General features: G+C 30.6%; 1 protein-coding gene and 1 long non-coding RNA gene across 2 annotated transcripts; both read right to left on the bottom strand.

Moving 5' to 3' along the window:
- Positions 1 to 345: 345 nt before the first annotated feature.
- Positions 346 to 1509, bottom strand: LOC121213580 (uncharacterized mitochondrial protein AtMg00810-like). Its single transcript, XM_041086373.1, has one exon. The coding sequence runs from the start codon at positions 1507 to 1509 to the stop codon at positions 346 to 348; it is 1164 nt and encodes a 387-aa protein (XP_040942307.1).
- A 15892-nt stretch (positions 1510 to 17401) lies between these two features.
- LOC107956476 (uncharacterized) lies at positions 17402 to 18899 on the bottom strand. The gene is made up of 4 exons (XR_001700116.2): positions 18766 to 18899; positions 18261 to 18326; positions 17935 to 18106; positions 17402 to 17458 (listed from the first exon to the last, which is right to left on the bottom strand). It is a non-coding gene; the product is annotated as an uncharacterized lncRNA (long non-coding RNA).
- Positions 18900 to 20295: the final 1396 nt, after the last annotated feature.

Raw genomic sequence — 20295 nt, 5'->3', positions numbered from 1 at the left:
TATATCAGTAAAAAAACCTTTATAAATAACATCACAATTTAAAAACCTGTATTAAATCTTAAATAATTAAAAAATAACACATTCTGTCTCTTAAAATTTTTTAAATAAAAATACCAAATAATCACATGCAATAAGATGCATTAATAATACCGTTATTTAAAAAAAATCACATGTATTTCCTTTTAAAAACAAAGTTGCTTTCTTTTTAATATATTACTACAAACTTACAGGCTAATTATATTTAATTGTGGAAGTTTGTTAAAATGATTTTTTATTAATTGATTATGCTGGCAATGCAATGTATATATACACAAGATATTTAGTATAATTTAGCTAATAGCCCCCTCAAGCTGGAGAGTGTATATTGAGCATTCCCAGCTTGGAAATCATGTCTTGAAATGGTTGTGCAGCAAGAGCTTTGGTGAAGAGGTCAGCCAGTTGAGTAGATGAAGTACATGGCAACAAATGAACAACGTCTTTTTGCAATTTCTCACGTACAATGTGGCAATCGATTTCGATGTGCTTTGTACATTCATGGAAAGTAGGATTAGATGCAATCTGGATTGTCGATTTGTTGTCATAAAATACTGGAGTAGCATGAGAGATGGGAACATGTAGATCACATAGAAGATAATGTAACCATTGAACTTCACAAATAGTGGAGGCAAGTGCTCTATATTCAGCTTCACTAGAGGATCGTGAAACAGTAGGTTGTTTCTTGGCACGCCAGGATATTAATGCTTCACCAAAGAATATGCAATAGCCTGTGATGGATCGTCGAGTTTCTGGACATCCAGCCCAATTAGAATCACTGAATGCTTTAAGCTCGAATGAGGAGGAAGCAGGATAGAAGAGACCAGTGCTAGGGCAACCTTTTAGATAACGTAGCACTCGATGAGCTGCTTGAAGATGATTTGTAGTAGGCTTGTCCATGAATTGGCTAAGTTGTTGTACAGCAAAAGTGAGATCAGGACGTGTAGAAGTGAGATAAAGAAGCTTGCCAACAAGTTGCCTATAAGAGGTAATATCTGAAAGTAATTCACCATCGGTTGATGTGAGTTTGTAAACAGATTTTGTTGCCATTGGAGTCTTGGCAGGCTTGCATTCAATAAATCCAGACTCTTGTAGTATTTTTAGAGCATATTTCTGTTGAGAAATATGTATTCCCTGGCTAGTGCGTGCAACTTCGAGAACGAGAAAATATTTCAGATCACCAAGATCTTTGATTCGAAAAGTAGTGTCAAGAAACTGCTTTACTTTCATTATCTCTGGTGATGATGTGCCAGTCAATATAATATCATCAACGTAGATAAGTAACACTGTGAAATCCTCAGAGTGTTTCTTGGTAAACATGGAGTGATCAGTTGTAGATTGAATGTAACCAAGAGAAATTAAAGCTTTAGTAAGCTTCGAGAACCATTGTCTGCTGGCTTGTTTGAGTCCATAAATGGACTTGTGAAGCTTGCAAACTTTGGTAGAGTCATGAGAAAAACCATGAGGAGGTAACATATATACATCCTCATTGAGATCACCATGAAGAAACGCGTTATTGACATCAAGTTGTTGTATCACCATGAAGAAACGCGTTATTGACATCAAGTTGTTGTATATGCCAATGTCTCGAAGTAGCTAATGCAAGAAGAAGTCGAACAGTAGTGATCTTTGCAACCAGTGAAAATGTGTCAAAGTAATCCACTCCTTCTATTTGCGTATAGCCTTTTGCTACTAAACGGGCTTTATAGCGCTCAATGGAGCCATCTGCTCGATGTTTTACTCGAAAACCCCATTTACACCCAATAGGTGTTTTGCCAGGAGGTAATGTGGTCATTGTCCAAGTGTTATTCTACTCAAGAGCATTAATCTCAACTTGCATTACCTCATTCCAGTGGGTAAACTTACTTGTCTGTTTATAGGTTTTGGGTTCTATGAATGCTGAAATGGCAAGTGTAAAATGCAAGTGTTGTGGTGAAAGATTATGATAAGAAATACAGTTGAAAATAGAATGAGGCTACCTGGATGATTGGTAGCAGCAGGCAGTTGATAGTGTTGATAATCCTGTAGGTAAGAAGGTGGTCGACGGTTTCTTTGTGGTCGAGAAGAGGTAGATGGTTGTGTAGGTGGGTGGCTTGTGGACGATGGTTGGTCTGTGGATGGTGGTTGGCTTGTGAATGATGGTTGTGGAGGTGAAATAGGTGAATCATAAATGGTTTCAGATGCAAGTAATCTGACTAGAATGGTAGGGTTGTTTGGAGAATGTTGAAGAAAAGGAAAAATTGTTTCATGAAATGTGACATTGCGAGAAACAAAAATTGCTCGAGTCTCGGTATCAAGAAGAATATAACCTTTAACATGTGGTTTGTAGCCAAGGAAGACACATTGTTTTGCTCGAGGATCAAATTTTTTACGATGAGCAGATAAAGTAGATGCAAAACTTAAGCATCCAAAAACACGAAGCATGGAATAATCAGGCTTGGAACCATGGAATTTTTCAAAGGGAGTAAGGTTGGCAAGTAGAGGAGTAGGGGTTCAATAGATTAAAAAAACTGAGTGAGAGATAGCATAACCTCAAAAAAGTTGTGGTAAATGAGAATGAAACAATAAAGGTCGAGCAATGTTAAGAATGTGTTGATGTTTACGCTCAACTAAACCATTTTGTTGAGGCGTTTCATTGCATGAGGTTTGATGAATTGTGCCTTGAGAAGCATAAAAAGAAGGCATATCAAATTCTTTGCCATTATCAGATCGAAGAATTTTGATGGTTTTAGAATATTGCGTGTTGGCCAAGGCAAAGAAATTTTGAATATGACCTCGAACTTCAGACTTTGTTTTAAGTAAAATGATCCAAGTGTATCGTGTGAAATCATCCACAATTGTAAGAAAGTATCTATGGCCATGAAGTGAAACAATTGAATTAGGACCCCAAATGTCAACATGAATTAAATCAAAAATATTATTGGATCGAGTTTGGCTTACAGGAAATGATAACTTTTTGTGTTTGGCAAAATGGCAAGTTTTACATGCTGAGTTATCAAATAAGGTAAGAGATGGGATAGAATCAGTAAGAAATTTAAGACGAGAGTCAGAGATGTGACCCAAACGATGATGCCAAAGGTCTGGTGAAGATGTAGAAACTGCTGTGACAGGCTATTGGGGAAAAATAAAATGTTGAACAGGATTATCCATTGTATAGAGGCCATGTTGTGCCTTAGCTGTACCAATCATCCTCCAAGATGGTAAACCCTGTATAATGCAATGGGAAGCATGAAAAATGAAACAACAAGGTAGATTAGAGGTGAGTTTGGTGACAGATAAAAGATTAAATGAAAATTGAGGAATATAAAGAACATCTATCAAGCAAAGGTGGTCATTAAATATGACAGTACCAGAAAAATGGGCAGCAACCTTGGATCCATTTGGTAATGTAACAAAGATAGGTTTAATACGTTTATAAAAAGTGAATGAGGATAAAGAATGAGTAAGATGATCCGCGGCACCAGCATCCACGATCCAAAATGAGAATTTAATGCATTAAGAATGAGAGAAAGTATTACCATCTGTAGTAGCTAATGAGTAAGCAGATGTAGGATCTTTCATGACATGGTTGGTGACATGGGATGGTGAGGGTGTGGTAGGTTTGGTGGCCATGGATGAAGACTGAAGCAAGACAAGTAGCTGATCATATTGCTCTTGAGTGAGATTAACACCAGGACTCGAACCATGAGAGAAATCACCTGGAACAACAGATTTGGAATCCTCCATGAAATCATCGAGATCATCAGAAATAATGTTGTGTGCCCGAGAAATAAGAGCACGAGGCTTAGCACCATTAGGATAGCCATTCTTCCGATAACACGTGTCAATAGTATGTCGAGGCCTTTGACAAAATGTACACCATCATTTGTCAACGGTAGAAGAAGATGAACTAGAAGTTGAAGATTTCCGGAATGAATCTGGAGCAGATCGAACAGTATTGCTAACAAAGGATTTAGGTGAAGCAATAGTAAACTGACGTTCTTGTTGAATCACTTTTGAAAACGCCTTATTAATAGAAGGCAAAGGATCCATAAGAAGTATTTGAGATCTTACAGCTGAAAAAGAATCATTTAATCCCTTCAAAAATCTAATCACATAATCTTGATTATGATAGCTACGAGCAGTAGCAACAGCTCCACATGAACAGGGTGTTGGACAGGAACAAGAAGGCAGCGGACGAAATTGCAAAAGTTCATCCCAAAGTATTTTAAGCTCAGTAAAATAATCAGTGACGATTTTATCATCTTGCTTAAAAGCATAGATCTCTTCTTGTAGATCAGAGATTCGACAAAGATCACTTTGTGAAAAACGTTCGCGAAGATCGACCCAAATGTCAGAAGCTAAATCAATCCATAGAACACTATTAAAGATAGAAGGAGTGATGGAACGATTGAGCCATGAAATTACCATATTGTTGCATCTTTCCTAAGCAGGAAACAAAGGATCAATGCGAGATGGAGGAGAAATAGATCCATCAACAAACTGAAGTTTATTTTTAGAGAGCAAAGCCATACGCATAGCTCGAGACCAATGATGGTAATTTGAGCTTGAAAGAGGTGGTGTAACAAGAACAAGAGAAGGATTTTCATTGGGATGAAGATAATAAGGGCTAGAAGCCTGGGTGGGATCAAGATGAACGGCCATAGAAATGGCAAGAAAAGAAAAATCAAAAAAGGAAAGAAGGATCGTCTGATACCATGTGGAAGTTTGTTAAAATGATTTTTGATTAATTGATTATGCTGGCAATGCAATGTATATATACACAAGATATTTAGTATAATTTAGCTAATATTAATCATCCCCAATTCTTTGACTAAACTTTAAATACAAGCCATCCCCTCCCTATAAATATTTTATATCTCTTTCTTTCAAAAGTTTTCAAATTTCTTCAGCAAATCCTTTCAATAGAGAGTCAATCCTCCTCCAAAAGAGTGTACGTTTTGATATCATTCACCACAACTTTTTAAAACACTGACAACTTGTTTTTTATTCTTTTCATCGCAGGAGTATATATGGATGATCAGACATCATAAATCTACAAATTGTTATATTAATAAATCAACTTCAAAATTTGCTTGTAGAAGGAATGTAACAATGATTTTGCCAAAATTGCATATTAAAATTTGACTGTACCAAAGCATTAATTTAAATTGATGAAAGACAATTCCTTTCTCCATTCAATTAAATAATACTGGAAACTAGAATCTTAATTTTTAGGGTATTACATTATTGACTGTCCAATTCTATAAATAACTTATTCTCACTTATTGTTAATACCAACAATTAAAAGCACAAAAATTTAATCTATATTCTTAGTGCCACATAACGAGACAATACAAGGAATTGATTTTTATTCCTTATAAAATTTAATAAGCCTAAAAATTTCATGCACTTTTAATCTTTCTTTGCCATATTTTCGTTGTTTACAAACTTTATATTTTCATTTTACTGTTGTCCTAATATTATATAGATACTCTTGAACAAATTTATTTTCATTTCCTGATATATACTCATATTTTGTTATAATATATACATACTCTAAAATCTATTTTGGGTTTTTATTTAGTCATATTTAGTCTTATTAATTTTTTTTATTTAGTCATTAAATTTTTTAAAATTAAATATTTTGGTCACTCAAAGTTGATTTGGATTTTTTTAATTGTTTTATAACAAATTTAGCCCTCCAAAATTTAAACATTATATCAATTTGATCTTAAATATAAAATATTCAACAAATTTAGCCCTCAATATTTACAAAATTTATCATTTTAGTTCGTATTCTAAAAAAATCACATAACTTTATCTATAACTAAACTATCAATTTCCTATAATTTTATCTTCTATTTTGAAGATAGAGATGACAATTCGAGCTCACTTTTTTTTCTATTTTGAGTATTGAATTTTGTTGTTTGGTGATTTTTTATTATTATTATAAGTTGTCTGGTTGGCTATTGCAGCATTTGCCAGATATTTGTAATTAACTTTGCTTCATCAATTGTGATGTTTTAAATATCACTACTATATGGTGTTCATTTAATTTCTTTTTCCCCTTTTCCAAGTCTTGGGTTGGTAAACAAGGTGTATAAAAGTAATCTATGCCAAAGACGATGTTAGAAAATTTTATATTGGAGTAGGATAAAATTTTGAAACCTAAAGCTAAGATGTTTGGGTTAAGAGATTAAATTATTAATTTTTGTAAAAGACCAAAGATTAATATATTGAGCTTTTAGAATTCAAACTAAAATGAAAAAATTGTAAACATTGAGGGTTAAATTTGTTGAATAGTTTATCTTTAGGATCAAATTGATATGGTGTGTAAACATTGGAGGGCTAAATTTGTTATTAGATAATAAAAAAGCCCAAATCAGCTTTGATGAAAATATTTGATTTAAAAAAAATTAGTGACTAAATCGTAAAAATTAATAATTTAGTGACCAAAATAGAATAAAAATAATAATTTAATGACCATTTTTATAGTTTATCCTAAATAATTTATACGAAATATTAAAACAAATATAAGTAAATCTGCAAAGTAAACATTAAAAGGAAATAATTTTTTTAAAAAAAAAACCTATCATTTTTTGGCTTCCATATATATCTTCGCAATCAGAAAAACGGAAAAATGTGTGTTATCATGGAAAAGAATTAACTGGCTAAAGAATAAACTAAAAGCAAAGAAAAGACATTGAACGGTTTTTTTTTTCTGTACATAAAAACAATGTTTTTTTAGCTAACATTATATCAAATGAAAAAAAAGAACGAAAGAAGTTTAGCTTATATACTCTTTATAAATTGGATTAATTAACGGAAAAATATTTCGTGTTTTTGGTTCAACTATTGAGGACTTCCACTTGTATCACTATCAATTTTAGTCTTTCATGTTTTTCATTATATTTAACAATGGTTAAATTATATAAACATCCTTCCGTGTTTTAATTTATACGATATAAATTCTTCAATTTTTTACCAATTTATATTTAGTACTCAAATTACATGTACTATAATATTTCTTTAATTATTATTTGACATATGATTAATTTAAAAAAAGAAAATTAATTTGAAAACTCTGAAATTATTTTTTTCATTTTGTACTTATATTACTTTTTCAATTTATTACTTGAAGAAACAGTAGATATAGTGTCATCTTGGTGGTCGGTAGTGTTATGCCAGTAGGTGGGCTTATTGGAAAAGGTAGAGTCATGATAATGGTTTTTCGTTGTTGTCATTAAATTCTTTCTAAATAAAGAGGATTCAAATGTTGATGATGTCACTATTGAAACCTTCATGTTGCAAATAAACGAAAAGAAAATGTATTTGAATAATTATAGAGATCCCTAGCTTTACTCAAAATTAAAAAAGAAAAAAGCCATATCAACAATCCATTAGTGGATTAATGGAATTTTTAACGGCAGTGACCAATTCGAGCAATTATCTTATTTACAATGACTAAATTGACTAAAAATATTTAGAGTGACCAAAAAAGGAACAACCCTATTTTAGAATGACATGTGATGTAGTTTGCCCTTATATTAAATAAAAAATATTAAATATAGATATCATTATATTTGTAAAATTTTATAAATAATTTTAATAAAAGTAAATTAAATAAAAATTATTTTTAAAATTTAAGTTTTTACCATGTATATTAAATCAAATAAAATTATGAATAATTTAAAAAAAATCACATTTTAGGTTGAAAAATGAAATCAAATTATTAAAATCCTCTCTTGAAATTATTCACAAATTTTGAAATTCTTCAATATATTTGCCCAAACAATTATATTCATTTTTAGAATTTTAAAAATTTTGATACAATTAAAATTCTTCCAACAAACTCCTATAATATCACAAAACAAATTTAAATTTATTCTTATTTTATATTATTTTATAAAAAATACATTATGTGTACTATTTGCTTAATTAAATGTCTATCAACTTTATAAAAAATCATATGTATATAAACATTATGATCATGAATATGATTAGCAATTTAATACAATATCATTTTAACTAATTTAGTTAAATATATATAATATAAAAGTTTAAGAGTAAAAAAAACCTCAATAAAAAAATCAATTAAGTTTTTAAAAAATTTACTTTATTGAACCATCAGTAATAAAAAAAATCAACTAAGTCCTTCTGTTAATAGAAACTATTGTTAATCGATTTGACCATTAACAAATACTGATGTGGCTGATGGAAACAAATGGCATGTCATGTAAGTATATATTTAAATTTTAAAAATCTTAAAAATTGATAATAATAATAATAATAATAATAATAATAATAATAATAATAATAAGCACATTTAGAATGAACTTAGACAAATGGATCTCTAATGAGAATATTTTTGGTTTTGCTTTAGATGATCTTTATATATTATTTTTTTACATCTCTAAATATATTGTATAATTATAAGTACGCAGGAAGAACATTTTTTAACTTCAAACTTATTATTTATAATTTTATCTATTTCCTTCAAAATTAAATGTTATAATTTGCTTCTAAACCTATAACATAAGAAACTGCCAATAGCTTAACCTATATATATATATTTATATATATATATATATTGTTCACAATAAAGTTTGATGGAGATGACTACTTCCCTACAAAATTGTAGCCTTTGAAGTCAAAACTGCAGTCTGCATTGCAATATATGCAGTTCCAGAAAATCAGCAATGGAACCTATCTATCAGTGAATAAGTCCAGTGATGTAATGTTAATTTGATGACCAAAGGGAGAAACAAAACATATATTTTAAGCTTTTGAGAGTCCAAAATTATCTTTATATGTGAAAGGTCTCTTTCTTGAGCTTGAATCATATTGAAAAGTGGAGTAAGAAGCCGGCATTAAAATGTTTAAACTAGATTAAGATCCAATTTAGTTTAGAGAAGTTAAGGGATATTAAATACATTTTACCAATTGGATTATTAATAGATTCCAATATTTGACTCAAATGGCAAGAATCTGACTTTGTTTTGAATGAGCCAAAAACACAAAAATGCTTGGTAATGCATTAATTATGTTTGATTGAAAGACATTAAACATATTGTATATGAGCTTTAATTCGTAGAGACGGAGAGTTTTCAACAAGGTTGACCCACAAGATGAAAGAAACAAGTTGATTCTGTTGGAAACATAAAAATCAAGGATGTTCCACCAACTAGTAGCAGACAAAACATGTTTGACTAATTTGGTTCCAAGTGATTTCAATATTCTTAAAATAGGCCAAAAGTTAATGTTTCATTTATTGTCTTCAAATTAAAATGGAGTGCAGTTGCCGGCTGCCAAAGTTCAGTAGTGGAGATTGCTTGGCTAACATAAGAAAATGGTCTCCACTGGTAAAGATATTGTTGAGGTTTATCATAATGTCCATAATTGCGATAAATGAGACCCAAATGAAAATACGCATGTAACTGCATTTAAAATCTTATTCTTAAACACATAAGGCCTTTCCGAACTTCAAATGGACGAAAACATTGTCTCTCACATGTAATTATGCAAACGTGAAACCAGAAGTTAGTGTCATTGTCGACAAATTTAACCTAATGGCGTACGAAAATTCACAAGGATGAAATAAAGAAAAAGAATGGTAATTTGAATATTTGAATCATATATATATAAATTATAAATTTCTTCAATTATGTTTTAGTTAGCAAATTTTTAAAAAAAATATAATATGATCATTAATATTATCAATCTATCACGTTTTGATAATTGAGTTGTTAAGCTCCACTAACAATGCGACAAAAACCTCACATGCATACAAATTTATGATTTATTGCATACATTGAATCCTCGTAGTTGCCAACTAGATTATTAGACCTTTTTACTATTTGACTTCTTTTAACCATTAAAAAGTATTCTTCGCATACCTTAACCTTTCTATCCACCTTTGAAAGGCTATCAATGAAAGATCTATTCCAAAGCAATTTCATCTTAACACCACTAACAACCATCAAAGACTCAACCTCAAACAATGCCATACCATCCCTCGAGTTACTCAAATCAAGCTTAGACTCATCTTTTTAATTTTTTTTGCAAACTCATCTTTTTATGAATCATCGTACTATAAAATCATATTAAAAGCCGCTTAGACTTCATTGTGTGTGTTAGTTACTGCTCAATCGCCTCTTCCTATGGGTTCGACCCCTTGGAATAATTTGTGTTATATTAGAACTATAAATATTACAACTAACTTGTACACTTGTAATAAAATCGGACTTTAAAATTTGCTTTATAAATTTGTTGTTTTAGTGCGCACGCACGTAGCTGGTTAGTATACATATTCACCAACTTCTATACTTGACCAAACTATTCACAGGTTCCTCTTTGGACTGGTTCCCGACTTCACCAATCATTACAGATCTCATTTCCTTATCAGAAGTGCAGATGAACTTCATAGAGGAATATCCATACAAAGCCTACCTTTCATGGGTTTTCCTTCTAATAGACATTGAATACTTTTCCCCTAGGATGATACTCACAAATACTATTTTGGCGAATAACTAACTAACTGATCTTCTATTAAGAACCCCATACTGATCTTACTTTTGCCTGATTCTCATACTGATTTTGGTAACTATAAGGATACCAAATAGATTCCTCAATTAACCCCGACCACAACTTATTTTGATAGGTAATACATTTTAAATCTTCTAGACAACTTATGATATGTCATGAGTACGCCCCTCTTGGCAGACAGCTTAAACTCTAGACACCCCTTTTTTCTTTATAGCGTATAACTTTTAGATTTGATTAATACCGAATAATTTTTAGTGCTTTCTTTCATAGCATAAATAAACCTAGATTTGGCGAACACATAAACCATCCATATCTACGATTATACCAAGTTCTCTGTACTGACGAATAATTATGGCAGATTCCCTCTTTAGAAACACTAATGCAAACTCTTTCAGAAGTTTTCCCTTAGGTTATATTCAAAATTATGGCATAAGACTAACGAAACGAAGATACCTTGAACTAACCAGTTCTTTATCATAACTTCGATGAGCAAAGAAGTCTCAATCTTACTAGATCACGACATAGAAGCATTTGGCCAAATTCTGCCTCGAGGATGTTACAGAATACATTACACAAATATCATAGAATACGCCACATGGGCTTCATCAAGTATGCCATAAAGGCCTCACAGAACATGCCACAAAGGTGTCATACAGAATTACGTGTTTACTGTCCTGATCTATCACAAATCGATGTGGCAAACTAGGCTTTTCCAACACACTTAAGGAGCTTTTTCTTAAGCAAAATAGAGTTTTTAGCTTGATTTTTTTGTTATTTTTGTATTTTTATATTTTTCAGGTAATAAGTGAAAATATCTCGTTTTGTCTATTTTTTGACCCAAATTGGCCAATAGTGTTATTAAGAGGTCTAACGTGTGTTTGAGTCATGTAGGGACATGTCAAAGGTCAAAAACGAGCAAGAATGACATCTAGGGCAAGGGTATCATGATATCCAACCCCTAGAATCGCGATACCTCTGACAGTATAGAAGACCAATGAGACATTCATGTAACAACTTGTTTTTAGTGAAATCGGAACAGTGATTTCGGGACCACAAATATGAAGTTCAAAAATTTATTTTATTATTATTTTATTGCCTACAGCATGATAGTAATACCATATAAAAATTTTGTTAAGAAATTTTACCGTTTACATACTCAATTTGATAAAAAGGACTAAATCGCATAAAGTGCAAAAATTGAGTTCTAGTAGCTAAAGGTATTAAATAGCTATATAAATTTAAAATGAAATTCCTTATATGGTAATTAGACCATAAATGTGTTGGCATTTTGTGAAATTTTGATTAATTAGTTAATTAAGTAAATAAGTAAATAAATGATAAGTTTATTAAAATAAAATTAATCATCATCTTCCATTATCATTTTAACCAATTTTCACAAGGTAAAGAAGACATTTTTGTGCTTAAAATTTGGCCAAGTTTGTATGCTCAATTAGGTATGTATTTTTGTTCCATTTTTAATGATCTCTATGTTTCCGGGATCGTTATAGCTTAATCTAGCTAGCCCGGGGACTAATTTGTGAAACTGTTAAACTATTAGGGTTTTTCCATTGATGCATGTACATGGGTTTTGAAGTTTGATGTTAGAAAATGAGTAGCTGTTGTTAGATAAATAACTTTTGTAAAGAGATTTTTGATGGAATTATCAATTAAGGGTTAAATTGAAAAATGTGATAAATTCATGGTATAATTTGTGAAATTATGAAATATGTGGGCTGCTATAAGTTTGTATAATAATTTGCTAGGCTTGGGTAGGGGTAAAATTGAATGAATTTCATTTTTCGAGCCTAGGGATTAAACTGTAAAAATTAAAAGCACACGAGCAAAATAGTAATTTTTCCAAAAATATGGTTTGGATTAAATTGAATGAATTATATGTTAATTGAGTTAAATTTATCCCTATAGATCCAGTTAGACCTCGTACGGAGTTAGATCGGGACAAAGAGAAAGTCTTAGATTAATCGCCTCCGTATCTACGAATACTCGTCGAGGTAAGTTTGTGCGATTAAATTGAGTTTCTATGTTTTATATTGAATTAATTATGAATTGTGAATTGTTATAAATTTACATAGTTGTATATCCAACGAAGTTCGACCAATATTGGGTCTCGTTTGAACCTTAGGAATCCGTAGGATACAAATGACATGTCATTAGGGTTACCGATTTATAGCTCGTAAGAGCATACCAATTTATAACTCGTGAGAGCATACAGATCTTTAGCTCAAATAAGCATATCGATTCATAGCTCGTATGAGCATACATGAACATGAATTGACGGATTACAGTTATATAAGCTAGCACATTATGTGTGAGCTATTCTGGATATCCAACGGTATTCTACATGGTTCAATGGGCAATGTTCTATTACAAAACGATATGAGTTCGATACGAACTATTACAGGTATACACATGAAATACATAGAAATGATGTTATATGATATATAGATAAATGAAATAGATGATACATGTTTTTGAAACTTGATAAATTGTTGTGTTCATCCATGATTATTGACTTATATATATGTGTTTACATGGCTAACATGGTTGGTGAATATGTACTTAGGCATTTGGCCAAATTATGTTGGGATATTGTAACAGTCTAGTTTCGGCCCTAATTGGAACAATAGTTTCAGGACCACAAATTTTGAATCAGAAAAATAATTAAATATTATTATCTGTGTTTATATTGTGTGAATTGATATCTGTGAAATTTTCGTGATTTAATTTTATCATTTGAGTGTCTGATTTAATAAAAGGACTAAATCGCGTAAAAAGTAAAAGTTAATTATTTTTTAAAGTGCTAAATTGATTTGTTCTTTTAATGGGAGGTATTTATGTTGCAATTATACCATGATAAATAGTGATGGCCGGTTTTGGACATGAAATTATATAGTTTACTAATTAAATTTACAAGGTTAAAATGATAAATAATATATTATAATGTAATTAAAATAAAACACAAATTACAAAGCCATGCATTATTCATATTTTTGACCGAAAATACAAAAGAAATAAAAGAAGAAAAGCTTTGAACATTCGGCCTTGGCTTTGCTTGATTGAGGTATGTAATTTGTTCAATTTTTGATATTTTCTACGTTTTTGTGATCGTTGCTTCGAGTACTACAAAACCCATGTCCTAATTTTTGAATTTGACGATGATTTTGTGTTTTGCCATTGATGGATAGGTTGTGATTTTTGTTGTTTGATGATAAAATATTAAAGGCATGTGAAAGATTAAAATGTTTTGTATTGGAAATTTTGATGATTTTGAGTAATTAGGGCTAAATTGTAAAAATAATAAATTGAGGGACTAAAATGTGAAATAAATGAAATATATGGACTTGTATGATCATGGGGTAGATTCGGTCTAGGCATGGAATTATGAAATTTTGCATATTTTGTGTTTTATATAATAAGGACTAAATTGCAAAAAGTGTAAAATGTCCGGGGAAAAATGGTAATTTGCCCATTTATGTTTTTTAGACTAAATTGAATAAAATGGTGTTTAAATAAGTTTAATTTGAATATCTTTAGATCAAGAACCAAAGAAAATGGATTTGGATCGGGGGAAACAAAAATAATCGAATAGTCGTTTATTTCTATTCGTCGATATCCGAGGTAAGTTTATAAGCATTAAAATGTTGTTAATTTTGAATATATGTAAATTTTATATGATGAATTGAATTCTTGATAAATATATATGTGATGGTCGAATGTCTATAAGCTTGGGAGTTATGCTTACGAGTTTGATACAATCAAGTTATGATGTCCGAAAGTCCCGTACGAACCTTAGGAATAGCTAGGATACATATGTCATGAGATAGGATTACGTTATGTGTTATCGTGTAAGACCACGTCTGGGACGTTGGCATCGACTGGTGACTTACGTGTAAGACCCTGTCTGGGACAGTGGCATCGTTATGTAATTACATGTAAGACCACGTCTGGGACGTTGGCATTGTACGAAATGTTCGACTTTTCGAGTATCCTTTTTAATTCCGAATGGTTCAACGGGCAGTGATATGTTAAGATCGAGTGTAAAATCAAGTTAGAAATGCTCAAGTGTGTACTCATACTAAGTTATGAAATTAAGGTAAGTTGAATATTTGAATTGATGATATAAAATTTTACGTAATATGAATTATGTGATGGCATATTTGAACATATATGTATTCGGCCTATTGATGTATATGTATTGTGTAAAGTAATGGTTAATTATACTAATGTTTAAATGGGTATTCGGCTAAAGTAGAATTTACGTAAAACTTATATGTTTTGATATATGAAATTAAATTGGAAATGTACATGAATTTTTAATGGCTTATTTCAGTTTGAATAGATTATTTTTTTTGTATATGATTAAATGTTTTCATTACTTATGACTTACTAAGAGCACGTTTGGTTCGCTGTATTGGATTAGAGGTGTATTGGATTAGAGGTGTATTGGATTAGAGGTGTAATAGCAAATCAACTGTTTGGTTGAATGTAATGGAATAGAGGCGTAATAGTAAAACTGTGTTTGGTTGAATGTAATAGAGGTGTAATAGCATAATGGAGAAAACTAAAATGACCAGAATACCCTTAGCATAAATTTGTTTTGGTAAATGATTATTGTTATTGTTATTTAAATTTTAATAAGATTATTTATTATCAAAAATAAATAATTTAATCATATTTAAACATAATTATTATTTAATATATTTTAATTAAAATATATATTTTAATAAAATTCTTAATAATTAGCAGAAATTTGTTTTGGTAAATTATTTTATTTAAATTTTAATAAGATTATTAATATCAATAATAAATAATTTAATCATATTTAAACATAATTATTATTAAATATATTTTAATTAAAATATATAATTTAATAAAATTCTTAATAATTAATATTCTTATATGAATTTACTCAAACCATAATATATGATACTGTAAAATATAAAATAACATAATTATTATTAAATATAATATAATTAAAATATATAATTTAATAAAATTCTTAATAATTAATATTCTTATATGAATTTACTCAAATCATAATATATGATACTATAAAATAAAATTTTAAATAATTAATATTAAATATATTTTAATTTAAATATATGATTTAATAAAATTTAAAATAATTATAACTAATAAATTATATTTTATGAATTTGTATAATTTAAAATAATAATTATTACATATAATTTAATAATAATATAAAATTTCATAAAATTCTTGATAATAAATTTTATTATATGAATTTATACAATTTAAAATAATTAATATTAAATATAATTTAATAGTGATATATAATTTCATGAAATTGTTAATAATAAAATGTTCTTATATGAATTTACTAAAATCAATATATAACTTGAACATAATTAACTTATATTAAGAAAAGGTTAGATGAAAATGAAATCGTACATTATAATCCATATATTATATAGTTTTACAACATCAAAAAGTTTGAACATTGATATTTAATGGTAAGAAAGAAATCTTCTAACCCATTCCAATCGGGCAACTGAAGGTAAACTAAAGAAAACGATCATTTGAGTTGGATGGTCGGGAATTTTACTCAATGCATCATACCGCTGATCGTCGGTTAAACCTTCAATTGACCATAGGGCTGAATATAAGTTTGAAGCTCTCTCTTCCATATTTTGATGTTCTTCTGACCACTGCTGAACTACCACCTCGGAGGCAATACTCCTACTGATTTGCTTCATAATGCTCTTTAAAAAAAATGTTACCTATTAGTAAAAACATATAACCAATTTTAAATTCAAAAAGGAACAATAATTATGCAGCAATAACCATAACCATAATTCAACAAGCTTTAATGAGCATTACAAAAATCATAGGCATGAACTCAATTTCTTAATTTTATGAAGCAAAGAATGCAAAGGCAAAAACCGTTCCAACAAAGAGCTTTTTGGACAAATGAAGAAACTTGAGATCATAAATAACAAAAATGGAATAAAAAAAACCAAGCCCCCATACTGTACAGAAAAAGAAAAGCAAAATCTGCAAACAGTTTCCTGTTTATTCTTTCTCCAACTCATAGCAAAGAATAACAATAATCTCGATGGAATAAGCAACAATGAATAAAATAAAATAGCAATTTCAACAGAAATTAATCAGTCACAACCCCGTACCAACAATCCAACCGTCAATAGTTCCAAGCAAAATCAATCATTAAGAGCTCTAAATTGAACTATCCCAAGCATAATTTTCAACACGGCGACTAGAACATGGGCGCTCAATTCCTTGCTAACACAACCAAGGTCTCATTGGCTTCTAAAACAAAAACTACTGCTACGAAAAAGGCTTAAAAACAACAACACAACCAGCTTCACATGATGTAGTCTAATAGAGTTCCCAATACTACCCCAGAGACCATTTTGAAATTTACACAAGATTTCCCTTGCATAACATCATCAAATTAATGCCAAAGCCAGAGAGGATTCATGATTTGATATTATATACATAGAAAGCATAACCAATACACAGTGTAACTTGTAGGAACTAAAACAGGTAACAGTTAAAGGTGACGATTACGCTTAAAAAAGTAAAGAGAAAAGCATGCAGAGGGGTTATTTACAATTGGGAAAAACATTGAGATACATGTACTGCAATTGGCAGATTAATTTAGGTCAGAATTAAAACTCACCCGATATTGGATCCTACGTGATGACCCGAAAAACGCTTCACTCTTTTTTCAATGGATTAAGCAATCCTAGCATGAAAATTATAAAAACATTAGGTAACATAAGCATGAATAAACATGAGAAGCATTTACCTTCTCCTGATACTTGGGATCTCCTGTTCTTTGTGAAAGAGCAATAAACTCCAGTTGCTCTGTCCCTGAATCTGCAAGAATACTATCACCCTAGGGAATAAAGGGTGAAAAAAAATCAAACTCAATGAATAATGTATATGTAAAAAATAAATATCAAGTACCAGCCCCCAAGTCACATAGTAGTGGTTACTGCTTAGAAGGTAATTTTTCTACTGATGGAATGACATAAACTACCATATAAAGGATAATGAAAGGCCTAACAATGATTTATCAAATACAGACACAGAATAATCTCCAGTGCGCCTGATTGTATTTGTTGGATAACCAAATAACAGTTTTCAAGTCAATGCAGTTGAGCATCAATCTCAAGTATAGGAATCAGATAAATAAATGCTTCTACATAAGTCCACTCTAATCAAAATATGATCCATCATGTCTTCAAAATGTTGTTGAAGACAAAGAACAAGGACCCAGCCACCTTGCTTATTCATAGAACTTAAAATAACTTTTTACTGCTATAGCATCAAAGATACTAAAGACTAACAGCAGCAATGCAAAAAACATACCCCAGTCCAGCCAGGGTTATGTGCATTTCCACGAGCCAAGTTGATAATGTTATACGGGATCCCAGAAGGAGTATCCCATGCAGGTAGCAATCTATCTGCAATATCTCTAGCCTTTTCAAGGAAAATATTGTCGCCTGAAAGATCATATGTGCTCAGAAGTCCACCTACAACTCTAAATATTCAATTAGAATAGACAAGACAAATTAGTACAATTTGAGTGTCAATTAAAAGGTAAAAAAAACTATTCAAAAGGGGGAAAAGGATCATGACTCATAAAATTTTCCTGATAAAACAATTAATACATATATAAACCTGTTAAATGCAACCTTATGGTTGTCTCAAAAACACTGGCATCATAGGTTTTATTAAAATCCAATGTGTTTGCAACCCACCTGCAAATATCAGCACAACTTACCTATCAGTATTAATTTAATCATAAGCCTTCCAGGAAAACAGTATACATATTGTGTGTGCTTAGAAAATGATGACAAGATAGAAGAAATTGGTGGAGCAACCAAATGCTTCCTTGCTCTACAAAGCACCACTGATCACAAGACAGAATTGTTCAAATGGCCAGGATACAACATCCTAGCTATCGTCAACAGTAGAGCATGTGCCACAATCAAATGCTTGACAAACATATAAGAAAAAAAGGAGACAGTAGGTTAAGGAAAGGAAGAGAGAGAGAAATGAAGAAACATAATTGCATCACATGATAAAAATTTGCCCCTATCTATTATTAATAATCTCAAATTGTTCATGATAAGAGAAATAAGATGATCAAAGAGTTTCTTACGCAAATTAAAAGGTCATCTAGTAAATGAAACTTACGTAAAGCTTTAACAAGGAAGCGATGACGACAGAATAATCAACGGAAGCAGTGGGAAATGGGAGGAGAAACTGATTAGGACGGAAGAGGAGAGGGTCGGGTAGGGAGGGAGGGTAAAACAGAGAGATGGGGAGGGAGGCCAGACGTAATAGCTAATACAGCGATTTGGGAAGGGATTGGAAAACACGGGAATTTGGGGATTAGGGGCGTATTATAATATGCGCGTAATACCTATTACAGCGAACCAAACGCCGGAATAGGGGCGTAATGTAATACGCGAGTAATCGAGGCGTAATGGATTGGGTAATACGGCGAACCAAACACAGTGTAAGTTGTGAAAGCTTACTGTGTGTATGTTTGCTTTTTGTTTTATAGATTTTGGAAGTTGGTTACGAGCTCAAGGATCGTCATAGAAGTTTATCACACTATCGACTATTTTCAGTATTTTACTAAATTTAAATTTGAACTTATGGCATGTATAGTCTAGTTAAAATGTTTGATTTTGGGATATGTAATTATAAGCCATGCAAAAATGGCTTATTACTTTTGGTTAAGCGTAGTTTCGGTCATGGTATATATATGTTTTGGCATGAAGTAATTATATATGGCTTATGATTAGATCATTTGGAAAGCTTGATACATGTGATTGTTGAATGTGTTTGGTTATGGATTGTTAATGACTTATTATAGAGATGCATAATTTGAAACATGAATCAATTTGAATATTGTTTATATTGTAAATTATGTATTCAGCCATGTGATGAAATATAAGTGATGGTTATAAGTTATTTATGATTCGGCAATGGTGTTTAAATCATGTCATTAAGTGATTAGTTATATGGTAATATTAATTGTGGTATTGGACATGTGTGGACTAAGTTAAGCTATGAAAATTTAATTAAAGAATGTATTTTTTTGTGTCGGATTGAAATGGCATACTTGCATGGGTAATTTGGTTTAGAAATGATAATTAATACGTATATGTATATTCAACTAAGGCTTTGGATTCATAATGATAAGTATGTGATACGGTTTGTAGCATAATTACATAATCATATTATGTATTGAATGTTGTCATGATTGATTGAATATGTATTCAATTGATTGGGTTGTGGTTAACTAATTAGGTACGAAAGTATAAGTTGATGATATATTCGGCATAGGCTAAGTAAAATATTTATATACATATCCATGATATGCTTTGCTATGGTTAGGTATACAAATGTCATAATAATAGATTCATTAGTTAGCCGAATAAATGTTATATGAAAGTTTTATTAAATGACCAAATATGAGATATGTTAGTTTAGTTGTGTGAATGAAATTGGGCATGGTTAAAAGCATATGGAAGTGGTAGATTTTGATTCGGCTAAGTACATGGAAATTGGCTAATGAAAGTCAAGTGAACATTATAATGTCTTATAAATAAATGTTGTAATATGCGCACTTGGTTTATAAAACCAAATATGTTTGATTATAAACTAGGTATTCGAATATCATGTATGTAATGTTTTTATGTTTTGAATATTATA

Source organism: Gossypium hirsutum, chromosome D01 (assembly GCF_007990345.1).
Source record: "Gossypium hirsutum isolate 1008001.06 chromosome D01, Gossypium_hirsutum_v2.1, whole genome shotgun sequence".
NCBI classification, from domain to species: Eukaryota; Viridiplantae; Streptophyta; class Magnoliopsida; order Malvales; family Malvaceae; genus Gossypium; species Gossypium hirsutum.
This window is presented reverse-complemented; position numbering and strand designations above follow the sequence as displayed.